General features: G+C 40.2%; 1 protein-coding gene across 2 annotated transcripts in view; it reads right to left on the reverse strand.

Moving 5' to 3' along the window:
- Positions 1-21988, reverse strand: part of VPS13C (vacuolar protein sorting 13 homolog C) — a 215256-nt gene that overhangs the window by 184543 nt on the left and 8725 nt on the right. Inside the window, exons 2-7 of one of the 2 annotated variants that reach the window (XM_075273790.1) lie at positions 17291-17334; positions 15451-15493; positions 9330-9425; positions 6021-6122; positions 5821-5877; positions 728-790 (exon numbers count right to left, since the gene is read on the reverse strand). In XM_075273790.1, the coding sequence (XP_075129891.1) occupies positions 728-790; positions 5821-5877; positions 6021-6122; positions 9330-9425; positions 15451-15493; positions 17291-17334 (405 nt within the window). The remainder of the gene's footprint in view (positions 1-727; positions 791-5820; positions 5878-6020; positions 6123-9329; positions 9426-15450; positions 15494-17290; positions 17335-21988) is intronic. The other variant, XM_075273791.1, reaches the window with a different exon arrangement.

The following is a 21988-nucleotide window of genomic DNA, read 5'->3' on the forward strand; positions in this document are numbered from 1 at the left end:
GCTATAGCCATCGCTGAAAAATGTCAGGATGCTGGCTTCCTGTCGTTCTTAAGGATGTGATGTAAATGAAGCGCCATCTAGAGGCGGCCTGGACAGGAGCATGGATGGGTGAGTGAAAATTATCATCTGCTATCTATTGCAATAACAAAATAAGTACCAGCCAATTTAAAAAAAAAAAAAAAAAAAAAAAAAAATAGCCTCTATCCCACCCCAGTCGTTTATTCTGTGAGGTGCCACCTTAGGCCATCACCGTTGCTTCAGGCCATCTCATGGAAGTTGCACCCCTGGTCTAACCTACTCTCCTAAACAAAGCAAGGCAGATTTATTAATACTATGTAAAAGTAATACAATGGAAAGCTAGACTAGACAATCTTAAAATGTACCAAATGTATGACAGCGTCTGATGCTGGCTGATCAATCTGCTGCATTATTAGACTGCACAGTTGAATGTTACACCTTCAATTTGCTGTTTTAGCCAACAGCTAGTAAAATGTACCAAAATTCTGATGCACATTGAGCACACAGGGTCGGAACGTAAACTAAACCCTTTCCCTTAAAGTTACACCCCATTTTTGTAGCGCCTAAAATGCACTAGAATATGGCATATTTGCCATTATAATTCTACCCCCACTGATCAATACAGTAGAGACAAAGCGAGTTGCCAAAAGAGGTGACGCTTAAAGTGAAAAGAACCATACAAGCGCATGCAACAACATATCATACCCACCTTTCTTAGTATCATGAACCCTAAAACGTTTCTTAAAAGATTTGTGCTTTTTATGTTTGGGTCCTTCATAATGAAAGCATATGTATGAGAAAAGGGATAAGAAACTGTTAGTAGAGGTCCAAACAAAACTTTTAAATTAAGGGAAACCAGATATATATATATATATATATATATATATATATATATATATATATATATATATATATATATATATATAAAATTATGCACACGTGAACACACATTAAAAAGAAGAAAAAAAAAAAAAAAAGTGACTTTTCAAGATCAAGAAAGTTTAAATTAAATCGCATTAAAGAAATAAATAAAAATGAGTCAACTTTAACAGTGATATTACAATGGGTGTCCACCAAAAGTAAATTCTTACTTTGATGCAAGAAGCAAATTTTTATTTTTTTAACAAAAATTTAAATTGGAAATGTTTCTAATCTGAACAGGACTTCTGTCCAAAATAAGATTAAGACTTAGGCCACACTTTGCAGAAAAGTTGTAATTTTTGTTAAAGATTTTATCGTGTTTTTTGAACCAAAGTCAAGAGTGGATTTAGCAGAAGGAGAAGGTCAAGTGCTTTTTTGTGGTTCCCATTCCTTGGAAGCCACTCTTGGATTTGATAAAAAAAAAAAAAAATGCAGCCTTTAAGCAATGTGTGGCCTAAGAATAAAAGCATGTTCAGCCAGCATATTATAACAGGAGTTCGAGGCAGACATCCATTCCTAAAGTGGTCTTTCAGTCTTTCTTGACACCATTCCTGAGGCATCAGTGTTTTGGTTAGCCAGAACCAGAAACCGCACAGTACCACCACATTTGCAGTGACACAAGTATAACGCTCAGCCATGAAAAGCCGAGGTAAGAATACTCCTTTAAAGTAGAAGACTAAATGTAAACATAACAAAAAAAATTGCAAATCAATAGACCCAAAATGTTATTCAGGGTTCTGGATAATGGACATAATAGGAAGAGGGGCTATGGTTATTTCTATGATCTTGTACAAAAAGGAAATCTACAGCTATTCAGTAGCTCTGCTCAAATCCTTCAGTACTAATGGAACACATTACAAGAATATACTATGCAAAACTACAAAAAATAGGTATAACTTCAATGAAAGGCAAAAAACTATTTGAGAAATATATCGGGTCCATCTCTCTGTACAAGGATGACTAAGCTACCGTCAAAATAATCCATTTGCAGCAAGCTGTCATTGAAGAGTAATTTTATATATATATATTTTTTTTTTTTTGTTAAAAAGTATGATTCAATGCTCTTATAATAATTACACCGTTTATACACTTTCAAAGCTGTACATAATGGAGAACTGGAAGCTTATATATCTTTCCTTCTTTAGGAATGAAGCACCATTGGGTTATTTTTGACTGAGGAACAACACTTCTGCGTACTATGCTGTGTGGACTGTGCTGAACAGAAAGCATATGCTATTTAAGTAAACAGACCACCTAATGGCTACCCAGGGAAGGGGTGGGGGATTTGTTATGTAAAATGTAGTTACAGGGACAATCGGCTTATTTCTCTGCTGTCTCCTAGCACCTTAGGGGTCAACGCAGATTTTGCCAGGAGAAGTCAAAGCCACATTTCTGCAATAGAAATATACTATTACATGGCAGCTAAATTGATGAATATATGTGGATGTAATTCAGGGACAGTTCTAATCTATGGGGATAGAAGTCATTCCTCCTGGATCATAGAGAGGGACTGAAGTTTGGATTTCTATTGAATGATGTCAATATAGCCTAACAGGGGCTGTCTCTATCAATAACGTATAGGATAGTTTTAGTGAAAGTCTTCAAGAATAAAGCCGAGTAAGGTTAATAAAGCAGTTGTATACTGTTCAATCCAACAATGACAGTGCAAGTTATCTGCAGAGATGCTAGTTCATGCAGTTCTTATAATATGTAGTCACAGATATCCAAGTACATATCAAATTGTCCTCAGATATCTACAACTTTATATTATCAACCTCAACTTTTTCCCACATCAGATATAGATATATATATATATATATATATATATATATATATATATATATATATATATATACATATACATATATTTTAGCAGTGGGGATCTGACTCACAACTCTTTCAAATTATCTATTTAGAAATAGAAAAACCAGTGAACAAATATTCTCTTTGTACATAAGTAAGCAGTAAATTACACCACAGATACCATTGTGTGCTCATTGGCTCCTACTCTTAAAAGGTACTAAATCCAGGTATCCTGTTGGCTTTGTACCTGCTGATACTTTAGACATGCAATAAAATAGATATAGTTGCTATGTTTGTAAAACAAGGCTGCGTAAAACAATGCTGCATTAATACTGCCGCTGGGTATATAGACGGAAATAATAAGTAGTTTTTCCCAGCGTCTTGATCCTTTGGTAACACGTAGAGAAAAAAAAAAAAATATATCAAGCCAATGTTAACACGGAAAATGAAAGAAGACATCCGTGTGGTGAAGGAATGATTAAGGAAATATCTCAAGGTCATATAAATGTAAATCATGGAGGAAACTGATGAAATTTATACAAATCAGATTTAACTACCACAAACAGCTTAAAAACCCCTAGCTTGGCATGAAAATCATAAAGTCAGTTCACACTGGGGTTCTTGCCAACAGAACTATAGCTTCTAGACTTGCACAGAAGGCTTAGGGTGCATGCACACTACGTAACGCCGGGCGTGTATGAGAGCCGTACACGCCGGCATTACGGCAGACTGCCGAACACTTCCCATTCACTTCAATGGGAGCGCTCGTAAACGCCGCTGTTACAAGCGCTCCCATTGAAGTGAATGGGAAGTGTTCGGCAGTCTGCCGTAATGCCGGCGTGTACGGCTCTCATACACGCCCGGCGTTACGTAGTGTGAATGCACCCTTACACTGGTATCACACATGCAATGGTGTCAAAATGAACGGGAAATACAAACAGACAACTTATGCTTCACCTTCTTGCTGGACCCACTTCTGTCTTTGGCTCCATAAAACTCGAACACTGCACCTTAAACTATCAAAAACTATACGCATGCATGTTTTCAGTCCTAAAGTACAACTAAAGTTTGAACATTTTCTGGCAGCATTTATTAATACATTTTTTAATGTACTGTATATACTCGAGTATAAACCGACCCGAATATAATCCGAGGCCCCTAATTTTACCACAAAAACTGGTTAAACTTATTGACTCGAGTATGAGCCGAGGGGGGGAATGCAGCAGCTACTGGAAAATTTCAAAAATTAAAATGGTCAGAGTTTTTGGGTGCAGTAGAGATGCTGGGTGCTGGGAAAGGGGAGGGGGTGTTTTGGTTGTCTGTCTGCCCCTTCCCTGAGCTTGAGGACTGGGTTTTTTACCCCCACCTGGAATTCAGCCTGGCTGAATATAGGGGATCTGCAGTGCTCCTATCAACCCCTTCCCAACGGTACAGGAGCACTGCAGATACCCTATATTCAAGTAGACCGGGCACTGTCAGACACAGGGTTACCTAATGTGTATGCGTTTCACAGTAATTTTCTACTTTTGTATGTATTCTAGGGAAAGGAGTGATTTAGAACTTTTTTTTTTATTTTATTTTTTTAAATTAATTTTTTTTTTTTTTTTTTTTTTTTTTTAATTTCTTTTTTTCCTTGCACTATTTTCTGGGAGATTCTATACATTGATATTGTGGCTGGTTATAGACCCCCCCCCCCTTAAAAAAATAAAATCAATTTATTTTTTTTTTGCTGTCTCGATTATAAGCCGAGGGGTGCTTTTTCAGCTCAAAAACTGGGCTGAAAAATTCGGCTTATGCTCGAGTATATACGGTACTTTAATCGACAAAGGTTGGCCCCTTTCTGAGAAAACCTTCACTTTATTCTTTCCTTTGTTTCTCTTTTGAGAACATATACTGGTTTCACTAGGTGTAAGGAGATAAGCTTTTATGTAATGCAAGACAGCTAGTGATTCTGCTATAATAAGATAAGATGTGAGTTGCATCTGTTAAATTTCCACAGAAATCATAAGTTGGAAAAAACAACAACAACAAAAAACAATTTATGGAATATTTATATGTAGTTGCTCCCAACTCCGATTGTTTTCAACTGATGAGTCCAACGTTCTAGTTTTTATAATGCCCGAGACAAAGTGTTTGAAGTTACATCTAAGCCTCAGCTTTTCTGTATTAAAGTAGAACCAGCTCCTTCTCCTAGTGAAAACAGTGTACAGCCCTCAATAAGAAGCACGGGAAGGAATGAAAAAAATACAGGATGACACAAAAATGAACCAATAGTTTTTAAGTATAATCCAAATGCTGCCAGAAATTCCACAATTTTTTGAAAGCTTAGTTAAGCTTTAAAGGAAATAAACAAAAAACCCAAAGTGTACAAAAGTATAGATGCATCCTCATAAATTTCTACATTTCTATTGCACCTGTTGACCCCTATGTGAGTAAGTCATATCATTAATACCATCTATACAAGATACATTATTCAAGCATAAAAAGAGTAGCCCTCAAGTGTCAGTCTACCTAGACTTTTCTAGAGATGTCTGTGAAACCGGAATATCACAGGAAATTTTTAATATGGATAGTTACATGCAAATCTATATTTATAATAACCTTAGTAAATAGTATTCTCTTTTCTGATGACATTCACTATTAGGAAACGTAGGATGTCATTAGAAGGAGCATTCAAAAAAAAAAAAAAAACCACATGCCAAAAAAAAACCCCACAAAAACCAACATCACGATCATGAAGAACATATAACTGTGTGCACTGGTAGTGGACTAGCCATGTTTCTCACAGCTAGCAGATTGACCCATTAATTTCTATGGCCTCATACACACGTATTTTCAAGGTTCCATGTATCAAGCAGTGAGAAAAACTCTGGTCCATTTTGTGGCCAGTGCTCACTCTCTACTGCACACAGAGATGATCCATGTACTATTTAATCATGATCTTGTGATGCATACAATATCATAATATACTGTGCCTTTATGTAAGATTTTATTGCAACGAAAAAAAAAAAATCTAATAAAGAGGAAGACATATGATGCTATTTAAAATAATCAAAAAAGGAAAATATTTATACGCACCAGACTGTTTCTTACTATACATTAAACTCTGCAAGTTGTAGCAGTCTCCAAGAACGCCTTCATCCATAGGCAAGCAGATAAGTAATAGAAATGACAACTTAAAACATCTCTAGGACATATTTTCATAACTACCAAGGAAGAGCAAAGCCCTACAACATCAGAGGAAAAAAAAAAAAAAAAAAACGAAACAACAAATCTACCTTTTTCGGCAGCTTTCTGCATGGCCTCTTCAATCCGTAGCAGCTCCCTCTGTTTTGTCTCTTGGAGATTTCTCTCTTCTTTTTCTGCATCATATTTTATGCCTTGAGAGTAAAAACACATTTAAAAACAATTAACGTATTTATCATAATTAAACCCAAAGATTAGATTTCATCAGGTAAGGCATGAAATACAGGACTTGTTAAGTACGTACACAGCTTTTCTTTCCAGGAGGTAAAAGAAAGAGAAAAAACTCCAGAGGAATCAGTTACAGCAGTTAGTGCATCTACGAGCAAATTTTAAAAGCTAAGTGATAGAGAGAGATTCCAAGTGTGTTTTGATTCTAACTCTGGTTTTGTTTTAAGATTGACTGAAAGTGACTTATGAACAGTGATTATTTGACAGGTATTTTTTTGTTTTGGTGTAATAATCCCTATTAGGTAAAAAGTGTTCCATACTTAGCAATGCAGTCCAGTGTAGATCTTGTGGCATATATTCTGTGCTTGACCAGCCGCCTAATGTGGCATACTGCTGTGCAAGATGTAAGTGTGTTGCACATTTGGAAGCCCAGATCATTGATTTTTATGAGCAAATTACAAAACTGAGATCCATTGATAACTTGGAAAGGAGTTTGTTGCTCAAAGTTTGTTGGGGTAAGTGCAAAGGCTGATGTAGTAGTATGAAGGTGTGGGAACAGGAGGCAGCTAGGCAGGTTAGAAAGCAACAGGGTAGAGGAAAGAGCCAGAACCTCCAAGGTGGTATTATTGGAAATACTACCACAGGCCACACAGGAGAGGCAGCAGGAGTTTAAAGGGTTAAACAAGTTGCTCAAGAGTTGGTGAAGGAAGCAGGTCTTTGAAGAGAACTTGGCCAACTTTGCTGTGGGCTACAGGTTCTATGGTAGGGATGGTCTGCACCTCAATAGGGAGGGTGCAGCTGTGCAGGGGAGAAGATAGCTAGATGGTTGGATAAATGTTTAAACAAGGCATTGGAAGGGGGAGGGTTATAACCAACTTAAAGAACAAGATAGTGTAGATATGGAAAAAGGGCTAAATATTTAACTGGGGGTGTATCGAGGAGCGGAGGGGGGAAAGAGATCAGAAAGAAGGCAGAGAAAGAGTAGGTCTTTTATCAGCCTAGGACCCATTGAATGTTGTTTTTTTATATGCAGATATTGCTAGTACTGCCTCTGCTATTGTTTGTTAATGTGGCCCCTGGTCCTACCGCATTCATTTTATTTTCTATCCTAGCCTATTGCACTCATTTGACCTTTTGCTAACTTTTGAGTGTTAGTCGTGATGGCAGATCCCCAGTCCCCCCACCCACTTCCACACTTTAGGAACACTAGGGTTTGTTGTGCTCCATTTACTCCTGGAGCAAACGCTTGGACTTTGAGTTTATGGTTACAAATGTTCTCCGTAAGGTTAAGTTCAGATGGGGTCTTTTGGACCAGAACCGAAAGCTGAGACCACCTCAGGTTCCGTTCCAAAAACAGGGTAGCCGCATCTGAAAGCCAATACACTGCACCAGCCGTGCACTCCGCTCCAGATTAGGTCTAATGAATGCGTCTAGTAGGGAGGAGGGAGTGTCTTCAGGCCAAATTGCAAGGCAAAACAGCCTGAAGAATGAGCATGTCTCTTTTTCTGGGAGCCGGAACAAGCCGGCTCCTGGAAAAAAAACTCCTGAGCGGCTCCCATTGATTTCATTGGGAGCCGTCTTTTTGGTCAGGATTTTGAGGTGAATACGGCCTCAAAATCCTGACCAAAAAACTCAGTCTGTATTTACCCTTATTGTTCTCCCCATTTTTAAGGTGCTACTCCTACATTGTTCATACATCATAGATCATCCTACCTGATGTAGGTGCCTTTTATATTTGCGTTATTTAGCTTTGGTCCTCATCTCTCTCATGTGCAAGGTTATTTTGCATAATGTATGGGGATTTAACTCCCCACAAAAGTGTCGTAAGCCTCCACCAATTGTCGTAAGCCCCCCACCAAGTTTCTAAAATAAATAAAAATTATTTTTTCTTAGTTTTACTTTAATATAGGTGTTACCATTAAAATATTTAGGTAAATTTTTACTTTTCGGCTGACTTTAATTTTACTTAAAGTTTTGTCAATAAGAAAGTATTGAGATAACAATCAAGAGAGAAACAAAAGAAAAATTAATCGGAAACATTTTATCACATAGCAATAACCAGAAAAATACAACAAGAATGCAACAAAAACATACAAAATGCAAGTAAAAGAAAGCCAGGGGCAGACAAAATAAAAACAGGAAAAAAAACTGAAAGGGAAAACCAGCTAGGAGGAGGAGGAAATGACCTGTCAGCGACCTAGAGGCCCTGGAGATAGTCTGGAACGCCTCCATACTGTTATTGAGGCTCGCTGTCAGGTATTCAAGTGTGCGGATTTCTTTCATTCTCCCAAATAAGTACGGTCCCAATGGTGGATACACAGTCCACCAATTACGTGATATAAGGATCTTTGAAGCTGTACAGAGATATAAGAAAACCCGGGACAATGCCTTACCAAGGCGTCTACGGGGAAGGCAGAGGAGATAAATCAGTGGGTACAATGGGACCCCATGGAGTCATTGCCTTGACCTTGATCCAGAAACCTAATATGAGCAGGCAGGTCCAAAATATGTGAGAAAACCATGACTCGAGAGGCACCACCAATACACAGACGGTATAGCAGGATTGAGGGAGTGGACAAGAGTGGGGGTATAGTAGCAATGCATGAGTAGCTTGTATTGGGTCTCCCTGTGAGTTATGCACATAGAGGACTTCGCCGCTCGGGACCAGACCACCTGCCATTGACCTAGGGGCCTCCTCCCATCTGGTCATGTAGCGATGGACTAAGGGTGTGCCATCCATCAGGGAGGAGAGAAGTTGGTGTACGTATGAAATAAAGCCCTTCGTAGATATACCAGCTCGGCAACGCTTCCCAAACGGGGAGGGTCAGAAGACTATGAGTGAGCCAAAGAGTGTGCGGAGCAAGTGGACCACCTGCTTATAGTGAAGCTACTCCAAGTATGGGAGACCAAGAGTAGAGGTGAGAAAAGCAAAGGGCCTGAGCTCCAATGTAGAAAGGTCAAACATGTCTGCAATGTGATAGAGACCTGCCCTCGACCACACTAGAGGTCACAAACCTCCATTTTTTTTCACCGTTTTGCCTCTGATAAAAATTTTAATAAAAAGCTATATCATCAATTGTCAAACCCACACTAGCACATACTAATCCTGCTAAACTGCAACACAATGGCATATTCTTGTAGCATTTGGCTATAAGTTCATTATAGTCACTCACTTGCCCCAGGTACCACCAATAAATATAAACCCTCAAGAGTGGCAACCACCGCATCACCATATAAATTCTTCCAGGGGATTTTCAGGATAAGCTTATCTGTGAACAAGAAAGAAGAAATAATCATGCCAATAAAATTATAAGCATGTAAAATCTAAATCAATACAGGGGTATTAGAGCACCGTTTTGGTTTTTTTTGCTTTATTTTAGGTGTTCATGCTCTTTAGACTTCCTTCATACACACTTTTTTGTAGCTTTTTTTGCCTTAACAAAAGCCAATAATTGTATTGTATTTTTTTTTTTCCCCATTTTATTTTCACACTGGGTGAACACGGGATTCCCTTTTTTGTCATTGGCAGAGTTATACACTGGACAGGAAATAAAAGTTAAAATTTTAAAAATTATCCATCATTTTAAGTTACAAAAAATATTTCACAACTTTTGAAACAATGCAGCGTTGAAAACTGGTGCTAAAGCAAAACCACGCATCACATCTATTTTCACCATTAGCGATAAGAACTTACTATAAAAGGAAAAAGTTAAAAAAGCTGACAGCACTAAAACTTTAAACAATCCACATGACAAATAAGGGCAGGTTCACATCTATGCCCTTTAAGCAATCCTGTTGGGTTTCAGTCTTCTGCCCTGAGAAACTGGACAGGGTACAGAAACCCGCAGTCCGTTTTCAAACACATTCAAGTATATGGGTTTGAAAAGTATCCACGAGTGAGCTTTTTTTACCTGTCCGCGGCTAAACAGTTTTCTTTTAAACGGGCACAAAGTAGGACATGCAGGACTTTGTGCCCGGTTAAAAAAAAATAATAATAATTGTTTTACAACGGACACGTATAAAACGCTCACAGGCAGATACTTTTCAAACCCAGTCACTTGAATGGGTTTGAAAACTGACTGCCGGGTTTCTGTCCCCTGTTTCTCAGGGCAGAAGACTGAAACCAAGCAGGATTGCTTAAAGGGGTTGTCCCATTACAAGGATCCTATCTATTCTGCTTGTTAATGTGAATGTAAGACTTTTCCTAAATACATTGCTTCAGCAAAACTGCTTTGTTTGTCCACTATCGTACTTTACTCTTTTTTTTTTTTTGACACATCTGTTGACTTATCTGGTCATAAGTCAAGTGATGTATCTGCTGCTCCGAGGGGGGAGGGAGGAGGGGCTAAGTGCACGGGAGCGAGCCTGGAAGGGGGGGGGGGTAGAGGCCGCCAATACAGACCCGGCATCTGCTGTAATAGAGAGGCGGATGCCGGGGACGGTTAGACGCCAGCACAGATGCCTGCAACATCGCTATTTCCCCTGCATGAAGCCAGCAGCGGCAGGAGCGATGCTGCTATTCCGGGAAAACGTAGCAGGAGCATAGCGATGTTGCAGGCATCTGTGCCAGCGTCTACACTCCCCGGCATCCGCCTCTCTATTACAGCGGACGCCGGGTCTGTATTCACATATGCAAAGCCAAGCGGCGAGATGCCGCTGGCCGTGTGTGCACGCTCATAGACCAGTCTAGCCTTCACAATGCGAATACAGACCCGGCATCTGCTGTAATAGAGAGAGGCAGATGCCGGGTCTGTATTCGCATTGTGAAGGCTAGATTGGTCTATGAGCGTGCACGCAGGGCCAGCGGCATCTCGCCACTGGCTTTGCATATGTAACCCCGCCCACCAATGACACAAAGCTGGAAGAAAGAAGAATTTACAGCAACGAAGACTGGTGAGTATGCGACGTGGGAATACCCCTTTAAAGCGCGCATGGGTGCAGATGTGAACCCGCTCTAAACAGGTTATTTGGATCTGCCTATTCAAGTCCCATATAGCAAAAGCCAGCTCTGAAACTATCAGTTTGAGAGAATCGTAGAATTAAAAAAAATAAATAAAAAAAATTCAAAACTAAATTAGCTTAATGGACATTTTACACTAAAATAATCATGTGTACATCCTAACACTGCAGTAACTGTGTGTGACTGAATCCCCTGCCATTTGTAGTAGCCCCCCCCCCCATTAAACAATATGTGTTAAAGGCAAACTCGTGACATGAGTGGCTACCATGGGTGGCTGGGGAATTAGCCATGTGCAGTTGTGACATTGTCTGGTCATATCCCTCAGCTCTACTATTTACCCCAGTAACAGATATTAATAGAAGGTTAGAAGGAAGAAATGTGGGAAATGATCCAGCTGCTGCTATCTGAAGGTTTCTCAGCTTTCCTGGCTTTCAGTGGTTAAAAACATAATTATGTTATCAGTTATACCAATCGCTGACATCTGATGAAAAGATCAAACTGTGATTCTCAAAGCTTACGTAGATGAACATCTGTGTGTGACTTTGATATTTGCCTAATAAAAGGTTCACTGATTTTATGCACACAATCCAGAAAGGGAAGGCTACAACCATGGCAACTCAGCAGAATTTTTGGATGGTGTGGGTGAGGCGTTATTGATGTATAAACTTTAAATCTGAATGAGCCAGATTTCCTATCCATTAAAACATTTGTCCAGAATAGGAAAGCAGCAACATAAGTGCTAAGATGAAGAAAAGAAATGACCCTGAAAGACTTGAAATGTGGTTAAAAAGATTAATTTATAAAAGGAAATCATTGGGGCAAAAGGTTGTCGAACTACACCTTGTTCAAGCACTTATTTTAATGAAGCCGCCAAATAAGTTTTTGTAACCATATAGAACTGTCTGTGCATACCAAGATCTATTAGGAGTTTGTATTCCTAGGATCCTGAATGGCAAATCTGGCATATTATTGAACAATTACAGAATTAGAATGAGGACCGTTCAGGTCTATAATAAATAAATATATATCTCGGGAAAGCTGACTGTGTGCTGAATTCAGCACACTGTCAGCTTTGATGCTATGTGCCTGAGTGCTGAGAATATCAGTGCCTATTAAGTACTCAGCAGACTGATTACAGCATTATCTGGTATTTTATCCAGCTTTCCTGGTAGACTGAAAGGCAACTATAGCAAGATATGGCACAAATGCACAAATATGGAGAAAGGATTTGAGAAAAAAAAAAAAAATATGGAAGCTAAATATTAACCCCTTCCCGCCGATGGCATTTTTTGATTTTCGTTTTTGACTCCCCTCCTTCTAAAACCCATAACTTTTTTATTTATCCACTCCCAGAGCCATATGAGGTGTTAATCTTTACAGGACAAATTTTTCTTCATGTTGCCACCATTAATTATTCTGTACAATGTACTGGGAAGCTGGAAAAAAATTCAGAATGGGGTGGATTTGAAGAAAAAAATGCATTTTTGCGACATTCTTACGGGCTTTGGTTTTACAGCGTTCACTGTGCAGCCAAAATGACATGTCCCCTGTATTCTGTGTTTTGGTATGATTCCGGGGATACCAAATTTATATGGTTTTATTTACATTTTACCCCAAAAAAAAAACAAAAAAAAAAAACTTACATTTTTTTTCTAAAAGTCGCCATATTCTGACAGCCGTAACTTTTTTATACGATTTATTGAGTTGAATTTTTAATACTTTTTTAAAAAAATGTATATATGTTTTTTTTGCATTTATTAGACCCCCTAGGGGTGCTGAACCCCAGGGGGTCTGATCACGAATGTAATGCATTACATTTCTTTTGCAGGCTGCATAGACCAGCCTGCAAAAGAAAGAGGTTGCAGACCGGCCGGGAGCCTTTAACAAGGCTCCTGGCTGTCATGGCAACGTGACGTCGGCTCCAGGCGCCGGCGATCACCAGCAAAATGGCGGTACCCATGCAGAGCAAAGAAAATGGTGCCTCCGGCGCCTTTGACCGTGGCGCCGGAGAGGTTAATGCCTCCGATCAGTCCAGGAAACGATCGGAGACATTAGCGCCGGTTGTCTACTGCTTAAAGCGCTGGTACTATTACAGCGGATGTCGGGAAGGGGTTAAAGTGGTTGGCCACTTTCAGACCAATATTAAGAGACAAAATGTTATTGTTTGTACAATACAAAGATATACAATTTTCCAATATACTTTCTGTATCAATTCCTCACAGTTTTCTAGATCTCGGCTTGCTGTCATTCATTCTGTTACTTCTAGAGGATAAAACTCTGACCATGGTCATGTGATTTACGGTCCATGGTCATGTGATGAGCACACAGGTGAACAGCTCGTTACCAGGCAGAAGTCTGATTATTGTGCTGTGACTGTAACGAGCAGCACCTGCGTGCTCATCACATGACCATGGACCGTAAATCACATGACCATGGTCAGAGTTTTATCCACTACAAATAACAGAATGAATGACAGCAAGCAGAGATCTAGAAAACTGCGAGGAAGTGATACAGAAAGTATATTGTAAAGTTGTACAACTTTCTATTATACAAATCATAACATTTGTCTCTCAATATTGGTGTGAAAGTGGCCAACTGCTTTAAATAGTACTACAATCCGCTGAGTGAGTGATAAGCTTTTCAGAGTTTTTACTTTCAATTTATTTCCTAAGTTCCGCACTCTTAGGTTTTTACAGTCCTTGGTGAAGGATCTTTTCATTAGAGGGTATTTCAGGTTGAAATGTTGATTAAGGTACTGCTTAGTGGTTTGATATCTAGTTCTGCTGTATTTTTAACCTTGGTGAATAAGGAAAACACTAGGGAAATTTACAAAATCCAGAGCAGCCTGAATCAGACATGACGTTCTAGTCCACAGGTGGGACTTGATTCTAGCCTCCGTTTCTCCTCCAGTCTCTTTGAACCCAGAAGTGCTTCAAAAGACAAAGAAGGAAAAACTTATAATGCTCATTGTCCTCTACTGGCTGAAAAGAGGCAGTTCAGCCTCAACAATTTTAGCATAGCCTAAGTCTTAGTTCTTCCAGTAGTCCCAGATGATCTCCTACACAAGTCCTCTTCTATGTGGGAACCCTTGCCATCACTGATCAGAATGGCTTCTGAAAGCTTCATCCTGACTACCAGTGGCCTCTATATGTCCCGACATCCACTGTAACAATATGGCAGATAAGTATTTAAATATGGCAGCCATTCAGAAGCTGAATGATCACAATAGTTGCTGGGTCTCCTCTGTATTATAGAGTGGATAAACAGTGGCAATGCCCGCACTAATCAACGACTTTCCCTCCCACACCACTATTTTCCCAGTGGCACATGGGTGCCATTTTGGGGTGGATCGGCAGACCCTGGACAAGGTCTACGCAGCCTGTAATAGAAGAAACAGCATTTTACAATGGAAAAAAACACAAAGAATGCCAAATGGACACCATTATAGTCAACGAGGTCCATCTGGATCCATTGTTAGCTGTCATTAAACAGATCAATCTTTATTGTTTAATCGGTTCTTCTGCATTGTTTATGTGCTCCTTCTAGGGACAGATGTGATCCACCATCCTTGTGGAGGGAAGATGCCTCCGCCGCCTGTGAAGTTGGCTCCTTTCCACTAGGTAATGGACTGGAATCCATATCCGGATTTTGGGTGAGAATAGACCCAGACTCAAAAGCTCTAGTCCTGGATTTGGTTAGAGCCAAAGTTGGAGCCTTAAGGGTCCATTCACATAGAGGAAGCAGAAAAAAGGAACCCATTGAAGTCAATGAGAGGCTTTTTTTTCAGCGCTGAAATTCAGCACCAGATTAATTACCATTTTTCTCTGTGTGAATGGACCCTCACTGTGTCTAGGTAGAAGGGTGTGGCTGGCTCTCCTTCTTTCTTCTGATGGTGGCTCTGAGCTACAAATACTCTGACTGTGTGGAAGCTAAAAGTGGAGACTAGCTGCTAACCTGGTGAGGCTGTGGGATTGTTTCTGTCACGAAGACCGTTCTATGTTGCTGGATTCTTCTGACACTTGGCTGAATTAAGTCGTGCCGTTTTGTGTTGCCTTATGCTGCTGAAAGCCATTTGTGTTTCGCCCTTATGAACTCCTCCCAATAAAGCACCAGCATGAACTTGCAGACAGTCCCTCAAGTGTCTTACTTGCCTGGTAACCAGCTCCCCCCCCCACCAAGGTCCCAAAGTTACAAAATATATATCTTAAAAATGAAAACCTACAAAAGTAATTGAAGGGAATATACTGTAGATTATAAAAAGACAAAAAATTATTTCATACATGCAACAAAGTAGCATTTTCTCAGCAAATGCAAGAGGAATTATTTATGCATACCAATTTGGCCAGCCTTCACTTTAAATGGTACATCCAGTTCACTCTAATAGGAAAAAAAAACAAAAAAAACACCACAACTGTCATGCCATTGCTACCCATATAAAATGTTCTTAAACAATACAAACAATATACAGAAGAGAGTCATGAGCATAAAGTGCACATGAAATTAATTATTGATTGTGTCTGCTATACCCATCAGCCATTCCTCGTAACCTCAATATTGAATAAAAACCCATCTGCAACACAGGTGGTTAATGCAAACAATACATACCTTGTAGAATGCATAGAAGGCTATATCAATCACATCTTTTTAAACAGCATTTCACCAACCATTACATTTATTATTGTTCACATGAGTAAGAGATGAATGAGTGTAAAAGGGTCAAAGATTTTTTTCATAATCTTAAAATAGTCGGACAAGAAAAATATTTTCTAACAATAATTTAGGGCCAAGGAAGAAGAGGACATTCTGAGAAGTGCTGGTACAATTCTATTATAACTCTTATCATATATAAAAAATGTATTAGAATATAAATAAATATATATATTATAATATACACGTGGACAAAATTGTTGATACCCCTCGTTTAATGACTGAATCTGACAAAAATAATAATAACCAAACTACATGTTGACAAGCCATTAAGCTTCTGGGAGAATGTCCTATGTACAGATGAGACAAAAATCTAACTTTTTGGTATCTCTATGTTCACAGATGGAAAAATGAAACACTTCTTGAAAAGAACACTGTCCCTCCTGTGAAACATGGAGGAAGCTTTGTTATGTTCTGGAGCTGCTTTGCTGCATCTGGAACAAGGTGTCTTGAATCTGTGCAGGGTACAATGAAATCTCAAGACTATCAAGGGATTTTAGAGAGAAATGTGCTGCCCAGTGTCAGAAAGCTTGGTCTCAGTCACAGGTCATGGGTCTTGCAACAGGATAATGACCCAAAAAACACAGCTAAAAACACCCAAGAATGGCTAAGAGGAAAACATTGGACTATTCTGAAGTGGCCTTCTATGAGCCCGGACCTAAATCCTATTGAGCATCTTTGAAAGGAGCTGAAACATGCCGTCTGGAAAAGGCGCCCTTCAATCCCGAGACAACTGGAGCAGTTTGCTCATGAGGAGTGGGCCAAAATACCTACTGAGAAGTGCAGAAGTTTTATTGACAGTTACAGGAATCGTTTGCCTCAAAAGGTTCTGCAACAAAATATTCAGTTAAGGCAACCATCATTTCTGTCCAGGCCTGTTTCATGAGTTTTATTTTTTTTTTTTAATTCTGTTGAAGCATGGTTGAAAAGCATTTGATTTTCTGCCAATCAATCATAACTCTTTTCAAAATAGACTTCAACTTGACTAACTTAAGTAAGAATTTTTCAACTCAGTTATTGAAATGCTGTAAGACCTGCTTCCTAAGAAAACTTTGTGGCAGCACAAGCAGAACACAGAGAAACAGGACTTACTGGGATTTTAACAAACCACAGAAGACTTAAAATAATGGTATGCAAGCTACGTGCAAATGGAAATTTGTGATTGTGCAAACCTAACCAAAAGAAAGTGTAATGTGGTCAGTGTGACTGGTTAGAGGCAGTTTCTACTTGCTCAGATATAATTTACAACAGTACACTCACATTACTTATGATGTTTATGTAGATAGGTCACAATTTAATTAATATATGCAAAGCAATAGGCTCAAAGGCACATCATAAGCAATTTTCTTTTGTGCGAACCATAAATGTCCTGCATTATTTCCGAGTGATAAAAATTAACAGGAAGAGAAAAAAAAAATATTTATCACACACAATAAAACACGCGTAGATTATTATCGAAGTACTCACCAAAGCATTTTCTCGAATCTTCAAGTTTTCTAGAGAAACATTTCCTTAGGAATAAAATAGACTGTATTAGTTTTAAAGAAGTTAAGTCCCATAAATAGAACAATTCAATTACCACAATTGCCATGTATCCTTATGTCACGTGCTTAACAATAAAACATGATTGTCTACAGTTGTTGCTCATTTCATCAAGATTTTTCAAGTTCGGCTTATTAACTGCATAAAACTTTGATTACACTTGTGTCAGTGGAGGATTCACTAGAGTTATGAGGACAGACAGGCCTTGCTATAAATCAGTCACATTCTTTGCCAGGCCATATGCCTTGACATAGCTTTCTATAGTCATTAATATCACAAAATGAGGTAAAGGACTGTGAATTAGGGACAGGTGCAGCAACCCAGCGGAGGGGGATCAGTGAGTGCGGAATACGACGACATGGGCTGTGCCGCCTGCTAGGACTGGTGCGCTACTCACATACTCCGAACCTTCCACAATGCTGTGCAGTAAACAGGGATGCCTGCACTTCTTGGCTTTCCCCGGGGGCACACTCTATTGGAGAGGGGAACTCTCAATACGGAGCCATGTGGATGTTGTTCAGGAGATGCCCTGATGGTGATGCAGGCAACGACTCAGGAATCCAGTGGTGGTAGGGTAAACCAAAATAATTTTTATTGAACAACGCCAACAGATTCTCCAGCAACTTTGCAAGTTGACACTCAGCATATAGTTCCATACACAATATCCAAGACTTAAAGAGTTTAACCATGGCAATATAGACACTGCAGTACTTGACATACTGTTCTCCTCTCCTCCACTCACTAACTCAGCAGATAAGGGACTGTGGGTCCTGATATGGAACACACCTGTACAGTACCTCTGTAGCTCCTAATGGCACAGACATCAATGTCTCTTGGGAACCCCCAAAGTTCTCTCACAAACTCCGGGGCAGCCTCTGGTTGTACCTTGAAATAAGATGGCTTGTATCTTTAGCTTCTAGAATGAGTTCTCCGGCTGTCTCGCTCAGCAAGGGGTCCAGTACTGGAACGGTGCAACTAGAGCTGAACTTCTATACTTCTGAACTACTGGGCTTCCCAATCACTGGAATGGACTAACTTTACTACAGCTGCTAAAGAATATATACCCTTTCCTTAAACCCCGCCCTGTGGCCTCTGATGGGTCATAAAGTAGTATACATCAAACAGCAAGAAGGTGCAAAGATAAGTGCATATGTACAGTAAAATGGCGGATACAAAGTGCTTCACCATAGACACATACACACAAGACAATCCCGGGGTACATGTAAAAAACACAAGACATATAACAGCATTGCTTTGGGATGCTACACAGGCAATGGGACCACCCATGCCCAGTCATTGCTTTATTATAAATGTGATGAAGGCAGCATAAAATGCCACTTGCAAATATTTTCTCAAACAGCATGCATGTTACTCAATCTGCCCCACAAGCTTTTTAACCCCTTCCCGACATGCGCCGTAATAGTACGGCGCATGTCGGGTCTGTAACTATGGCGACCGCCCGAAGGGCCGGGCGGCCGCCATAGCCGCCGGGTGTCTACTGCTTTAAGCAGTAGACAACCGGCTCTAATGCCTCCGATCGGTCCCCGGACCGATTGGAGGCATTAACCCCTCCGGCGTCGCAGGCGCCATTTTCCCGGCGGCGCATGGGCGCCGCCATTTTGTCCGGGATCGCCGGCTCCTGGAGCATGCTCCAGGGCTGACGTCATGTTGCCATGACAGCCGGGAGCCTGTACAAGGCTCCCAGGCTTGTCTGCAAATTGTCTCTTTTGCAGGCTGGTCTATGCAGCCTGCAAAAGAGAGGATGATTTTTTGCAATGCATTACAATGCATTAGCATTGTAATGCATTGCATTAGTGATCAGACCCCCTGGGGTTCAAATCACCCCCCTTTCCCTAGAACACATATAAAAGTTAAAAACTGTGAAACATATACATGTTGGGTATCCCCGCGTCCGAAATCGCCCACTCTACAAATCTATAAAAATATTTTTCCTGTTCGGTAAACGCCGTAGCGGGAAAAATAGTCAAAAGTGCCAAACCGCTGTTTTTTCACTGTTTTGATTCTGATAAAAATTTGAATAAAAAGTGATCAAAGCAATAACATTTCCCGAAAATGCTAGAACTAAAAAGTACTCCCGGCCCCGCAAAAAAAGACGCCCTATGCATCCCCGTACACTTACGTATATAAAAGTTACGGCCGTCGGAATATGGCGACTTTTAGAAAAAAAATTTTTTTTTTAACAGTTTTGGATTTTTTTTAAGGGGTCAAAATGTAAATAAAACCATAAAAATTTGGTATCCCTGGAACCGTACTGAAACACAGAATACAGGGGACATGTCATTTTGGCTGCACAGTGAACGCCGTAAAACCAAAGCCCGTAAGAAAGTCGCAGAAATGCATTTTTTCTTCAAATCCACCCCATTCTGAATTTTTTTCCTGCTTCCCAGTACATTATATAGAATAATTAATGGTGGCATCATGAAGAAAAATTTGTCCCGCAAAAATTAAGACCTCATATGGCTCTGGGAGCGGAGAAATAAAAAGGTTATGGGGTTTAGAAGGAGGGGAGTCAAAAACGAAATTCAAAAAATGCCATCGGCGGGAAGGGGTTAAAGAGGACCTTTCACATCCTCAGAGGTGTGGTACAGTACAAGTTATGAAGTAGTACAGCCAGGATGGGGGTTTCTCATAACCCAGAGTCTCTGCCCTTCTGACAGTGGGGAGAGATCAGTGCCAAAATAACCAGCACCGATATCTTCAGCATCATGGTTCATACTGGAAAAGCAGACAGTGCACTGAATTCAGTGCACTGTCTGCTTTCTATGCCTAACTTCAGAAATTGTGTTATACCATTCTGATGAAGGGACCTCTATAGAGTCTCGAAAGCTCGATATGTCATCAAAATTTTTTTTAAGTTAGCCATTAAAAAAGGTATCAACTACTGAGTAGAGATGAGCGAGTACTGTTCGGATCAGCACATTTTGGTCCAATTCTGATGCGACTTCCCGCATAAGAATCAGGACCAAGATAGGCCATTCCGCGCCCCGTGTGAACAAGGCCTTAGGCTTCTCATGTGAAGCCAGTAAGCAAAGGTCTGCAATGTCACTACCAGTAACATCACATGTCCTCTTTCTGAGGTCTGCTGAGGTCAATCAGCAGCTTCAGCTCAACTCCGGAAGAGACTCGTCGGGGCCTAATCAGCAGGGAATCTCAAGCGGACACCTGTTATTATGCATGGGAAATACCATCCTCTTCCTAACTTCCAGTACCTCAAATACTTCATTCTGCACATCCTCACCACTCATAATACTACACATAGAGGACAAGTTAATAAGTCCAGAGACTATATCTTTCTGTATATCATCTTTAAAAGGGGTTGTCCCATCTCAAGGATCCTATCTATACTGGTAGCTTATGTAAATTGAAGACTTTTCCTAGATATATTGCTTTAGAAATGCTGCTTTGTTTGCCTGCTATGCGTACTTATTTCTCCCATTGTTTACAAAGCATTACCATAACGGTTTAGACCCGTGAGATAGGACAAGTCACTCACTGCTCTGCTGGCAGGACAATCCATTCAGCTAACTGCAGTTGCTGATAAAGCCAAGTCTGTTATCTCTATATGTAAACACACAGATAACACTGAGTCTGGTCTCTTAAGCATGTGCATATTATCTGATCTGCTTAAGCATTGTGATACTTCAAAGTGTGGTTCAGTAAGCTGGGGAAGGGGGTGGGAGAAATACAGGAAGCGAGTAGGAGACAACAGGAAACTGCTGAAGCAGTGAGATGGGAAAACCCCTTTAACATATGACAAAAATCCAAAGAAATGCCTATATGACACAGTACTTACCAAGTGTCAGTAACAGAGAAAACAATTTACTAATCAAAGGGATAACTTTGCTCAACCTCACCTATTAAGCCTGCTTACGCATTTTATGTAGCCTGAGGTAACCCCTTGATGATAATTGTACAAATAGCAGTGCAGAGACAATAATTACTTTATAAACACTTGTATCATGGAATTCCTTAGCACCACCTGCCTGGACAAGCAGCATGGACATAAAAACAAAACAACATACTATTATCTAGCCAACTAACTATATAACCAGATGAACAATGTGACACAAGGAAGAGAGGATAAAGGAATATTGTAGCTTTTAAAGGGATTCTACCACTAAACCAACATTTTGTTCTAATTACCACGTCGGAATAGCCTTAAGAAAGGCTATTCGTCTCTTACCTTTAGACATGGTCTCTGCGGCGCCGTTCCTTAGAAATACCGGTTTTAACCGTTATGCAAATGAGTTCTCTGCAGCAATGAGAGTGGGCCCCAGTGCTCAAACGGTGATGGGGGCGTCTCCACTGTTATCCGAGAGATCTTTCCAGCAACACCTCCATCTTAAGATGCAACCCCGCCTCTTGGGAGGCGCTCTTACAGTTCAATACAGGAGCTTACTGCGCAGGTGTCGGAAGTTGGACCGACAGAAGAGGTGGGGTTGCAGCTGAAGATGGAGGCGTCGCTGGAAAGAGCTCTCGGCCAGCAGTGGGGACACCCCCATCCCCATTTGAGTGCTGGGGCCGCCCTCATTGCTGCGGAGAACTCATTTGCATACCGGTTAAAACCAGTATTTCTAAGGAACGGCGCTGCGGAGACCACGC

Source organism: Leptodactylus fuscus, chromosome 5, assembly GCF_031893055.1.
Source record: "Leptodactylus fuscus isolate aLepFus1 chromosome 5, aLepFus1.hap2, whole genome shotgun sequence".
Taxonomy (NCBI): domain Eukaryota; kingdom Metazoa; phylum Chordata; class Amphibia; order Anura; family Leptodactylidae; genus Leptodactylus; species Leptodactylus fuscus.